The sequence below is a fragment of the Hyperolius riggenbachi genome, chromosome 11 (assembly GCF_040937935.1).
Source record: "Hyperolius riggenbachi isolate aHypRig1 chromosome 11, aHypRig1.pri, whole genome shotgun sequence".
NCBI lineage: Eukaryota > Metazoa > Chordata > Amphibia > Anura > Hyperoliidae > Hyperolius > Hyperolius riggenbachi.
Window position 1 is genome coordinate 219997180 of NC_090656.1, and position 13096 is coordinate 220010275.

The 13096-nt window shown below is 44.3% G+C and overlaps 1 protein-coding gene across 6 annotated transcripts in view; it reads right to left on the reverse strand.

Annotated features, from left to right (window-relative positions):
- Nucleotides 1–13096, reverse strand: part of SBF2 (SET binding factor 2) — a 604108-nt gene that overhangs the window by 313462 nt on the left and 277550 nt on the right. For all 6 annotated transcript variants that reach the window (XR_011024739.1, XR_011024738.1, XM_068260376.1 and 3 more), the window contains exon 6: nucleotides 6942–7047. Coding sequence is in view for 4 of the 6 variants with exons in the window: in XM_068260376.1 (XP_068116477.1) it covers nucleotides 6942–7047 (106 nt within the window). In the remaining 2 variants the exon portion in view is untranslated. The remainder of the gene's footprint in view (nucleotides 1–6941; nucleotides 7048–13096) is intronic.

A 13096-nucleotide genomic window follows, 5' to 3' on the forward strand; every position in this document is an offset into this window, starting at 1 on the left:
CTCGATCCCATCGTTTTCCATCATCTCGTTTTGGCTTGGATGCTATATGTAGCGTCCAGGATCAGCTAAGCACTGCACGTCTGTGTCCCCCTGTGAGGGAGTCACAACACGACACATTTACCGAAAGACAGGAACTGATGCCCAACGCTTGTTTGCAGAGAAGCGTTTAGCATCTGCTAAGTGCGACGTCCACAAGCGCCCATCTGAACCAGCCCTTAAGTGTTGGCTGATAGCATCATATGACAAGATTGTCAATTGTGCATAAGAGCGTTGGCTTGGTATTGTCTCGTCTCCACATCTGGTCAGGGTGGACTCGTTCATCTGTATGGATGGCCTCCTAATGAACGGTTGGTTACCGTCTAACGATTAGCTTCACACAGATAACTCGGACCTTGATGTATGTTTTAAAGTTATTTTAATCCAGGTTTGCATAGAAAAAAAAAACTAACACGTTTTGAAAGGAACTATTTGCGTGCATCTCCAGATCTCACGATCTATTGAGATGATTCGATACCAGGCTAGGAAGTGTTAATGTCAGATTGCTGATGTTCTCATATGACGCTATCCTCATTCACTCATCACTGATAAAACTCTGCCACTACTGAGAAGCTCACCTTAGGTGTTGGCCGGCAGCGTTGTATGACATCAGCAATCGGCCATTAGATTGTTGTTAGCCTGGTGCCGGCTTGTCTCCGTCAGATCTGGCCAAGCTGTGACCGTTGCCTCTGTACACTGGATGGATGGCCTCCCGATGAATGGCTGGTTGCCGTCTAACGATTGGCCTCACACAGATGACTTGGACTTTGGTGTAAGTTTCAAAGTGATTTTAATCCAAGTTTGCCTTAAAGAGGAACTGTCGCGAAAATCTTAAAATGTAAAACACATACAAATAAGAAGTACATTTCTTCCAGAGTAAAATGAGCCATAAATGACTTTTCTCCTATGTTGCTGTCACTTACAGTAGGTAGTAGAAATATAACATTACCTACAGATGTTGGGTTAGTCCATCTCTACATGGGGGATTCTAAGCATGGCCTTTATTCTTTATAAAGACATTCCCTGAAAAAGATTTATACAATGATGCTGGCCAGCTTCCCTGCTCACCGTACACTTTTTTTGGCAGTTGGACGGTGCAACTGCCATTCACTAAGTGCTTTTAAAAATAAAGAAAACCCTAAGAACCCCTATGAGAATATGGGCTAGATAGGAGAAAAGTAATGTATGGCTCATTTAACTCCGGAAGAAACGTACTTCATATTGTATAAGTTTACGTTTTTAAAATGTTAAGATTTTCGTGACAGAGGTCCTTTAAAGTGAACCAGAGACGGCGCACCCTCATGTATTTTACCATACATATCAGTGGGAACATTAGATAAAACACCTACCCTGCTCTCTGTTTCATCCTTCACTGCTCCGCCTGCTTGTTACCAGCCCTGATAAAATCCCCGACTGAGCATTCCGTCTGGCTTTGCTCAGGGATCATTATAGCTGAGTCTGTCTTCTCTGTTGTCTTTTCAGGCCTAAGCCTGCCCCCTTCTGGCTCTGCTTTCCCCTTTCTGTATACTTGCAGCATCACAGAGAGTTGTAATGAGATGGGAGGAGCTGCTAATGTAAGGGTGTATTAAAAAACGTTTTATTTATCTATATTTGTTAGTCATAAGAGGCTTTCAGAAATGGTGAATTCATTTTGCACACAGCCCACTAAATAATATGCTTTTCTGATGAACTGTGTTTTGCATGAAGTTTTAGTAAAATAAAAAACACAAAAAACGGCACAAAACAGCGGTGAAAATACCAGTTATAGTATTTATTTAATAAATCTATTTGGGGATATGTTCCTTTTGTGCCAAAGCATTCATGTCTGGTTTCTTTTAAATAAAAACTAAAGCATATCACAAGGAACTACCTCGCTTCTTCATAGATTCACTTTTGAAGAAGCGAAGTAGCTCCTCATGAAACCAGCCGTACGTGTTCTGAGCTCCGCCCCTACATGACCATACGATGGTTTCACCTTCGCTTCTGGCATTATGGATCACTCAGCCTTTAGTGTAAGTTTCAAAGAGATTTGAATCCAAATTTGCCTACAATAAAAATTAAAGCATTAGAGTTGTGCTCACGAGTCCCGAAAGGACTCAAATTCGTGATTCCCATGAGGATTAATTGCCTCAGGTGTGCGCCTGGGAGAGAGGGGGTTACTTACCCATAAGTCCGCTGTTTTCAATGCTTTCCAAACTTCTTGCACGTGACCTATGGGACACTTGCAAGACTCACTACCCCGCACTTCCTCCTTCAAGCCAGAAGGAGAAAGTGTTGTAGTGAGTCTTGCAACGCGTCCCATAAAACGCATGCAAAATGTTTGGGATGCACAGAAGACAGCGGACTTATGGGCAAGTAACCCCCTCTTTCCCAGGCGCACAAATGAGGAAATTAAGCCTCATTGGAATCACACATTTTGAATCCTTCGGGACTCGTGAGCACAACTCTGGAAGCCAGCAGTTCATTGGAAGGCCATCCATCCGATATACAGACACAGCAGGCACAGATGGATGATCGTTTTATCAGTGAAGATTGACAAACACAGGGAGCGCTTGTTTCTTTTCTCTTCCTTGTTCTGTAGATGTGGTACTCATCTTGAAAACAGCTGCATGCCTGTGTGCCCATATACCGGACGATTTCGTGGGTACTTGTTCTGAGCTCCGCCTCTACATGACCCTGCAGGGATTCCATCTGTATGAGCGTTTTACTTTTGCTCCTGGCATTACGGATCACACAGACTTTGGTGGAAGATTCAAAGCGATTTTAATCCAAGTTTGCTTACAATAAAAACTAAAGCATTTTGCAAGGAACTACCTTGCTTCTTCAGAGATGTACTCTGAAGAACTCTGAAGAAGCGAGGTAGTTCCTCATGAAGCCAACCACTCATTGGGAGGCCATCCATCCGATATACATACGGGTAAACGTTTTAGCAGTGAAAATTGACAAACACAGGGAGCGCTTGTTTATTTTCTCTTACTTGTTCTGTAGATGCTGTACTCACTGAGTTGGTTCTCTCATGAATCAAGCTGATACATTTGCATCAGGCGCAGAGATTACAGGGGCAGCATGTTTGTACTGTGTTTGCACTTACAGCATGCAGTCAGAGTAGGAGGAGAAGCGAAAAAAGAGCGAGGTGAAGAGGTCATCATTGGGGAAAAGCAGCTTGTTGTGCTGTGTGAGGAGTCTGACAGTGAGTGAGGAGGGGGGAGGCAGAAGAGCAGCAATGTTTCTTTTGACTTGCACAGTAAAAGGGAGGAGGTGGCACTGCTGTCTTGACTAAGGAGGAATGGAGGATGGCTGACTGGTTGAGCAGTTTGTTTGTCACAGACTTGCAGCCAGTGTGTTATTGTGTTGAGCTGCAGCATGTCATGTCAAGTCCTACCTGACTGAGGACAGTAAATGAAGCAGAGTAAATTGTTGGGTGTTGTGCGATCATTCCAAATCGGGGATGGAGGGGGCGACACATCCTCCTAAGTTTGCCCTAGGCAGCAAAAAGTCTAGAATTGGCCCTGGGTACTCATTTTGAAAACAACTGCATGCCTATGTGTCCATACACCGGACGATTGCTTGGGTACTTGTTTTGAGCTCGCCCTACATGACCATACAGGGGTTTCCTTCTGATAGAACGTTTCACCTTGTCTCGTGGCATTACGTGGAAGCTTACCGTCACATAACAATCACACCTTCTAATCGTGTTACCAATTCCCCCTGTAAGCTTTTTAACTTCACCACTAATTTCTGTACAAACGTTTACACTGGGCATTACCAAACGGGCTATTTCTGAGATCTTTCTAGCTGTGTAAATCCAGACAAACTCGATTTTACAGAGAGAGGACAATGCAGGCCTTGTGCTAGAATTTCCAGATTTAGAACTGTATAAACCCCATTCTGAGAAGGGACATTATTCCTGTCCAGTGGTGCGACACTGTCCCAGGGCCGGAGCTTAGAATATTAGGATCTGATAATGGGATTTGGGTCGGTAGCTGTACAGTATGTATAGTAGGACGTGTCGTATAGCAGCCCGCAGTGAGACGCACAAATCAGGCATGTTTCAGCTCCCGGGGAGGGGGGAGGCCCCTTATAGCCGCTCTGGGAGTCACACAGACCCGGCTGCTATGTGTATTTGTAGTAAACGTCCCCCCCACAACCCTATACTTACTGGAAGCTGCCATAGCTCTAGACATGGCCGGGTCACAGAGTATCACTGCGCAGCAGGGCTCACTCATTGCTGCTGGTAAATCAGTATTATCAGGATTATGCTTCAAATTCATGATATTTATAGTAAAGGGGGAAAAAAAAAAAAGGACTGAAGAGTCTGCTAGATTGGCTATAGTCTGCCCAAATTAAAGTTCAAGTATACATCCGTTTTTCAATGTGTATTTAATAAAATATTGGTTTGAATTCATTATGCATGAAATCGTAGTTTCAAAGTATACCTAAATAGGTATTGTTTTAAAAAAAAACGCACAATAAGGGTTTTTACCCGTCGCCCTCTCCTCGCTGTTCCAGGGCCAAGACTGCCAACGAAGCTGACTCACACTGTGCAGACAGCTTGCATCTGCGCACTGTCACAGAGCGAATCGGGATCGGCTTTTTCTACCAAGCATCGGCTCTGTGCTACTGCGCAGGCGAGAGCTGCCTAGGCAATATCGGTGAGCTCTGTGGAACTTTGGCGGTTCTAGCTCTATATGGAGGCACAGAGAGAGACAGGGGAAGCCTATGTAGGATCCAGAGAGGCTTCCCTCTTCTAAGGTAAGTATCTCATTTCTTCCCTTTAGATTTTCCCAGGTTTGCATACCCGAGGTCACATGATGAGATAGACATGTACAGTGTATATACAGTTCTGAGCCTCCTCTGAAGCAGGTTGAGCCTGCGCAATGCAGGGCCCTTTCACACCAAAGGCTAGTTTCGGCGTTTTACAGCCAAAACCATAGTTGGCGTTTTCCAAGGTAAAATAAAAGTCCATAGACTTTCATTTTACCTTTCACACCTAAAGCAGCTTTTTTTGGGCGTTGCGTATTGAAGCTCCCCGGAGCTTTTTCAGGGCTGTTTACAGCCGAAGTTGGCTGTTGGCGTTTCAATGATAGTCAATGGAAAACGCCAACCTCAGCGCTTTCAAAGCGTTTTCAAAGCGTTTTACAGCTGACTTGTTCACTTATTTTTATATATATATAAAAAAAAAAAAAAGGACGTTTTCATTTGAGCTGTAGAACGCTTTGAAAACACTTTGAAAACGCTATGTATTGGCGTTAAGCAAAAGGCTGAGTTTCAGCCTTTTCTACCGCAGCCTCTAGTGTGAAAGAGCCCTAAGGCTGCCTGGTTTCCCTCTCTCTTCAAAGCTCCTTTGGATCCCTCCATGCGCCTCTGTTTGTAAGATTTTTTACTTTCTACTCTATTCTCTATTGCCCGCTATTGATTTATTTGGCAAGTGTCTGGTAGTGTCATTGCAGGTTGCACCTATTTTTCAGGATTCTTTTTCTGTACTCTTTCCTCCCACTTTTTGGAGGACATACTGGCTTGTGCACTTTACTGAATTTGATTAATACTTTATACTGTGATCCTCATAGTATTTACTCCACAATTGTGTATCACTTTATTATAATCAGTATCTGCCGAGGTTGCTACTATTATTTTAGGAGGTGTCTCCTTAGGTCCATTATGTATATTGATATATTTATCACTACTATTGTTATTTATGGAACTGAGAGACACCAATCGTCACCTTTTTTTGGTGATATTTTAATTGCTTTTCTTGTTTTGTAGTAATGTTTAATAAAGAATTTTGTGACTTTTGACTACATATGATTAGTCTGGCGCTTCACTGGCTTCCAATCCAATTCTGCATCCAGGGCCGGGCCGAGGCATAGGCTGGACAGGCTCCAGCCTCAGGGCGCAGTGTAGGAGGGGGCGCAGAATTCATTCAGCTGTCATTCCTATTTGTGTTTGAAGCAGAGATAAATAAGAAAAGGGGATACATGGCAGTGACTGTAAGCCATATAACTAAAGATTAAGGTGTTGGTGGCCCTGGGGCGCCTCTTAGTCAATAGCAATCAGTGTGTGATGGCTGGGGGGGTGGGAGGGATGGAGGGGCGCACTTTGGTGTCTCAGCCTTGGGTGCTGGAGGACCTGGTCCCGGCTATGTCTGCATCAGGTGACACTGCTGTCCAACTGGACAGCAGGTTGTCACGTGGGTATGCTTCACTGTCTGGTGCACAAAGACATTCTTCCATGCCGCATGACTGAATGGCTGCTGCTGGGAGGTCTCCTCCAGGCATGAATGGGGGGGAATCAATACCTAGATTTAATGTAATCTTTTTCAACATCATTTTATGTATGTTCTGGCCCCCCAGCAGTCTGAAGAAATATGACCTGGCCCCTGCTTTAAAGAGGAACTTCAGCCTAAACAAACATACTGTCATTAAGTTACATTAGTTATGTTAATTAAAATAGATAGGTAATATATTCTCTTACCCACCCTGTTTTAAAAGAACAGGCAAATGTTTGATTTCATGAGGGCAGCCATCTTTTTGGTTGAAAGGAGGTGACAGGGAGCATGAGACACAGTTCCAACTGTCCTGTGCGCTGATCACCCCTCCCAGTTGCTAGGCAAAGTGAACAACAACATAGGAAATCCCATCATGCTTTGCACAGCATCAGGGAAAAAAGCCCGGGCAGTTTTCTTTGATGAGTGGAGCTTAGCTAAAAATGCAGCTAAAAATGATGCTTTGGTAAGAAAAAGTTCTGATGTTATGAAACTGTTAAAGAAACACCAAGACTTGTCAGTGCTGCTGAGTAGATTTTTAGTCCGGAGGTTCACTTTAAGAGAACCGAGCTTATGGTTTTCCCAACCACTCCCTTTCCCTCCACTTCGATTGCGGCTACCAGTAATGAAGTACTGTGCTCACCTAATTGTTGAAAGAGCAGAGCCACACTGGTCCCCGTCACTGGCAGACTGTCATACAGAGGGGTCTGGATTAGCTGGCGGTCTCCGGCACCCAAAGAGAATAGTTTCTGTGCAGAATTTAAAGAAAGAAAAAACAGAATTAATGCTTATACTATTTTAAGGTTCAACAGTGCGTAAAAATGATTTCTGATGAATTTCAATGAGACAAGATGGGGGGAAGTTAGTCGCTGGTTTAAATACTCACCTGTCCTGACATTTTCGGGTAACAGGTGACCTTCCGCCACCCTGTGAGGCCGCAGGCATGTTTCCGAAGACACCTGATGAAGGGTCAGTGAACCCGTAACATGTAGTGTGTGCTGTAGCTCAATAAACAAGTCAAACGCAAGTTTGGAGCCTGTGGAGTGCCTTCTACTGATTGGATTGTACTGGTTTTCAGGAATGGTGGACCTGCAGGAGAGGAGCACCGGCTGTTGTTACCTAGTCAAGGTTGGCAAGGTGAGACTCACAGGGGAAAGATTGGAGTATGTTTCCGAAGACTGCTGAAGCTCCTCGGTAACCAATGCCTGTGTCACCACTGCCTGCACCTCATAGTTCGGCTGCTGAGTTTGGGGCAGACTGAGGCAAGGAAGATAGGCGTGGCCAGAGCCCATTCTGTGAGGGAAGCTGAGCGCCACCTGCTTGGAGGGAGGACACCACAAACAGAAAAGTATTTAACCCTGCGACAAACAAGCTGCCCCCATCCCCCAATCATTAAAGGGAACCTTAACGGAGAGGGGTATGGATGTTTCCTTTTAAACAATACCAGTTGCCTGGCAGTCCTGCTGATCTCTTTGGCTGCAGAAGTGTCTGAATCACACACCTGAAACAAGCATACAGCTAATCCAGTCTGACTTCAGTCAGAGCACCTGATCTGCATGCTTGTTCAGGGTCTATGGCTAAGGGCCCGTTTCCACTATCGCGAATCCGCATGCGTTGCCCGCATGCGGATTCGCACAGTCAGTACAAGTGGATGGGACTGTTTCCACTTGTGCGTTTCCCCGCACGTTTTTCTGTGCAGAAAAAATCTGTAAGGTAGGGCCCTCAGAATTCGCCTGCGTGTGGAATGCAGGCGAATCGCACGCAATGTATTTAATAGGGAAATCGCATGTGTTTTCCCCATGCGTTTTTTTGCCGCGATTTCGCATGCGATTTCGCATAGGTGTTAATGTTAATTTACACAGGCAGTGACATGGTTAAATTCGCATACAGCCTTACCTATGCGAAATCGCGGCAAAAACCGCATGCGAAATCGCACCCGCATGCGATTTGCCTGCGGTGATTCGCCGGCGATTCCGCAACGCTATAGTGGAAACGGGCCCTAAAAGTATTAGAGGCAGATGATCAGCAGATTTTTATTCTGACCACTGTTAAACTTTTTTTTTTTTTTTTTTTTTTTTTTTTACTTTTTTTGTACCTTTAAAAACAAATGATTGCTGCTATAGCAAATAGGTTTCCTCCTACATCCCAAAAACAAAGTTAACTGGCTTCCCCCTAAATTAGCCCCAGACTAGGATACATACACTATACATACATAGACATGTGACTATGGTAGGGAATAGATTGTGAGCACCTCAGAGGGACAGTTAAGTGACAGGACAATATACTCTGTACAGCGCTGCGGAAGACGTCAGCGTTATATAAACACTAAACAATAATAATAACACCAATCATTCATTAAACGCGTGTATGTGCTTGTACGCGCATGCACTTGCACGTGCGTAAGCGCTGTGTACACGCCTGTGAGCATGTATGCACGCACGGAAGCGTGCATTGGCAGCGACCTTATAGTGGTTAGAGACGCTGAAGCGAAAAAAAATGATGATTTAATGAATTGGTTGTGAAGTACAAATAGTTACTAGAACATTAGTAGCAAAGAAAATATTCTCATTTTTATTTTCAGTTATATAGTTTTTTTTTTTAATAACAAGGCATCATTCTCTAATATTTGCAGTTTACACACTAGTCAGCATTCTAAATGAATTTACAGAGCATACTAGTGAACTTTTGAATGTCCTCTGAGAAAAAAACAATACAGTGACTGACAGTTGAGATAATAAGCTTCAGAAGACAGAGCTCTCTGCTACTTTGAAAGTCCTGGAGCTCAATGGCTCTTTTGCATAGATAACAAATTGAGTTTCTTAACTCTTCCTGTACTTGAAACAATATTAGACTTATGTCTCTGCTCCTAATGTTTTATTTCTTAGCTGTACTACACATACAAATCATATCATAATTTTTTTTCCGCTTCAGTAGATGTGCTTTGAGTCCTATGGGAGAAAGGCGCTTTATAAACAGCACTGCTCGGATACCCCTTGCGGTGGGAGCAGCACAGGCAGCAGGAGCAGGGCAATGCAGCAGGTGTAACGTCTGCCAGGAGCATGCCGCACGTGGCACTTGGCAGTGGCACGGGCCACATTCCAAGTGCCATGTGGCACGTAGCGTTGGTGGTACCATGTCTGTAAACAAATTGTGAACCAGGCGGCTTAGTTAGTAATAGTTAATCAGGAGGAGCCAGGAGGTTGTGGTGGTAAAGGGTGGTACACAGTACTACTACTCTAACAACTAACTAGCACTGACTGCAGTACTAACTACACAATAACACAGTAATCCTATTCCCTAACCTATACTGTAGCCAAGGCTAATAGCAGGCCAGCAGCTGTCCTGGTCTGTGCATAGCGCGCACACGCACGCGCACACGCGCACACGCGCACACACACACACACACACACACACACACACACACACACACACACACACACACACACACACACACACACACACACACACACACACACACACAAATCAAGCTAGCTACCTAACAATAGTGTAGTGATAGTGAAGGTGTTAATCACAGAGAAGCTTTAGGTTTATCACTGTATACTGCACTTGCTAGGCCAGCAGCACTGGAGCATGTCTCTCAGTGAGAAGTCACAAGAAAGGAAGAGTTTTCTCATCATGGCACCCCTCCTTAATATACAGGGGGGGCTGGCCCGGGTTCCCTTCTGTGATTGGTTGCTAGGGCTTCTGCTGGGAGCCCTCTGATTGGCTCAGTGACGTCATGGACATCATCTCCATAGTTACAGTATCCGGATTCGGATATCCAAACGCATATCCGAATTCTTATCCGGATACCGCTGCGAATCCTGATACAGCATTCCGGATTTTACCCAGGTATCCGGAATCAGAATCGGATAATGGAAAAAGTTCGGATTATCCGAGTAATTAGGATATCCGGAATCCGGATGAGCAGCACTGTTTAGAAATGGTATTATATTATCTCTTTAAACACACTTTATTTAGCCGATACACCGAAAATAAAACTATTTTCATAGTCATAGACATTTTAATAGTAGGTTGATAGAAAATATTCATTATCTATTATCAGGTTATTTTCCCCTAGGGTGTCCTTTAAATTGGCCAACTAAACCCCGGTCCCACTGTTCAACAAAAGAAATGGCTTTCATTGACTTGCATTACACTTAAAGATTGCCACTTTTCAGAATGATAAAATGTGCCAAAAGTGGCAAACGGCATCACTGTGATCAACAGACCCTTTAACCATTTAACCTCCAAGGGTTTTTCCCTTGAAAAAACAGATCAATTTTAACTTTTCAGCACTGTGTCCATTCATCTGCCAATAACTTTATCAATACTTATCACACTGAAATGATCTATAGCTTGTTTTTTAGCCACCAATTAGGCTTTCTTTGGGTGGTATTTTTTTGCTAAGAATTATTTTATTCTAAATGCATTTTAATGGGAATAATAAGAGAAGAAATTGAAAATTATTTGCACACTAAAACGTTTAAAATATTTCCGTAGTACAATGTATGGCGCCAATATTTTATTTTGAAAAAAAAAGGTGCATTTTTTCAGTTTTGCGTCCTTCACTGGTTACAGGCCCATAATTTAAAAAGTAACAGTAATATACCCTCTTAACATACATATTAAAAAAGTTCAGTCCCTAAGGTAATTATTTATGTGTTTTTTTATTGTATTTTTTTTTTAATACAAAAGTTTTATTTGGGAAACTATGGGAGTGTGGGAGGCAAGGGGTTAATTTTAAACGTATGTATAGGTCTAGTTATTAAAAAAACGTGTGTAGGTGTAATTTTACTATTTGGCCACAAGATGTCCTCGGGCATTAATGTCCTGTGCGTACTGTTAGGCCCCGTTCACACTTGCGGTTGTTTGCCAAACGGACCGGATGACCTGACCGGATCCGGACCGGATCCAGATCGGAACCGTACGGTTCTGATCCGGATCCGATCCGGATCCGGTCAGGTTGCATCAGGTGTCCATCAGGATGCGATCCGGATCCGTTTGGCAAAAGTAACGTTAAAAACAAAAAAAATGTTGGGGTCTGGGAGGTCAGCAGAAGGGGGACCTGTGGAATCGGGCCCTCTGCTGTTTAGCACTCACCTCCACCTGCGACATGCTGCCAACATCTCCGGATCCGGATCCAGCTGTGCTGCTCCACTCCAAAATGCTTGCCCATGTGTCCCCATCCAATATCGCCGCAACAATCCCCATAGGAAGTGGGGTAGAACATCCGGATTTCTCAGCCAGTGTGTTGTGCGCTCTCCGGTTCCCATTGGTTTGTATTGGCCGGATGGTGCAGTCCGGCTCCGCCCCGGATACGGCTGCCGGAGGAGCCGGATGAAAAAATAGCGCATGTTGGAACGGAGGCCGGAGTCCGGATCCGGCCCGGATCCGGTCCGGCTCCGGTTCGGCAGAACGGACGCATGTGAACGGACGCATAGGCTTTCATTGCTATGCCGTGCGTCCGTTCCGTCCGTTCTGCAAGCGGTGCGGCTCCGGCACGGCGATTCCGGAGGTCCACCGCAAGTGTGAACCGGGCCTTAGTACACAAACAAGAAGTAATGCGTGGACGCATTACTTTCGTTTTTTGTGAATGACTGCAGCATCTCATTGATGTCGGCGATCACTGACATTTATTTATTTATTTATTTATTTATATAGCGCCGACACATTTATTTATTTACACAGCGCTGTACAGAGTATATTGTCTTGTCACTAACTGTCCCTCAGAGGGGCTCACAATATAGTCCCTACCATAGTCATATGTATGTATCGTGTAGTGCATGTATGGTCTAGGGCCAATTTTTGGGGGGAAGCCAATTAAAGCAGACCCAAACCAAACATTTTTTTAATTAAAAATATTTAGTTGCAACACTCTGACACATACAAAGATAAATAAACACTCCTTCAAGCCTGTGAGCATTTCAGTGCATGCTTTTCAACCTTCTCTTTTCATAACTAGGCAGGCCTGGATTAACATCGCAGGAGCCTATAGGCACAGATGTCCTGGTATCCTAGACTTCACCCTCCATGAACGTAGAAGCCCCCACTGAACTGCACCACAAGTGTGCTGGCTGTCACAGCTGTCACTTCTCCCTTACCTACCCTGTCCTGTGTAGGTAGCAACAAGGGTCCCTTAATATTGAGTGTACCTCTGGCTACCTAATACTAAGTAGCTAGAGGTGCCCCCAGATATTAGGTAGCTAGTGGTGCCCCCGTCTGATGGGAGATCTGGTCAATGTAATGCCGAGAGCAGGGTGAGTAGCCTCTCATTCACACTCTCATAAGGACTCTGCATGGGGAAGGAGGGAGGGAGGCGCTCAAGAAGGGGAGTGAGCTGCCTTTTTATCATCAGGCGCCTGTAGGCATGAGCCTACAGTGCCTTATTGTAAATTCGGCCCTGTAACTAGGGTTATACTGGGGGCAGCCATTAGCAATTCCTCCATTGCTGGACACCATCTACTCTATCAGTTTGCCGGATTTTGTCCGGCAATTTGAAAGGAAGGGAGGAGTTTCTCCAATAAATGTAAAATATTTTATATTTGTCATCGTGCAACTGAAAAAAGGCTGCCATTTATTATTATAATTTAGAAAATAGATTTTATTTCTGAAATCTTGTATTTTTAATTTGGGTCCACTTTAACTTATCTGTATGTTTTTGGATGTGGGAGGAAACCGCAGTGCCCAGAGGAAACCCAAGCAGACACGTGGAGAACATACAAACTCCTTGCAGATGTTGACCTGGATGGGATTCGAACCGGGGACCGAGCGCTTGCAAGGCGAGAGCGCTAACCA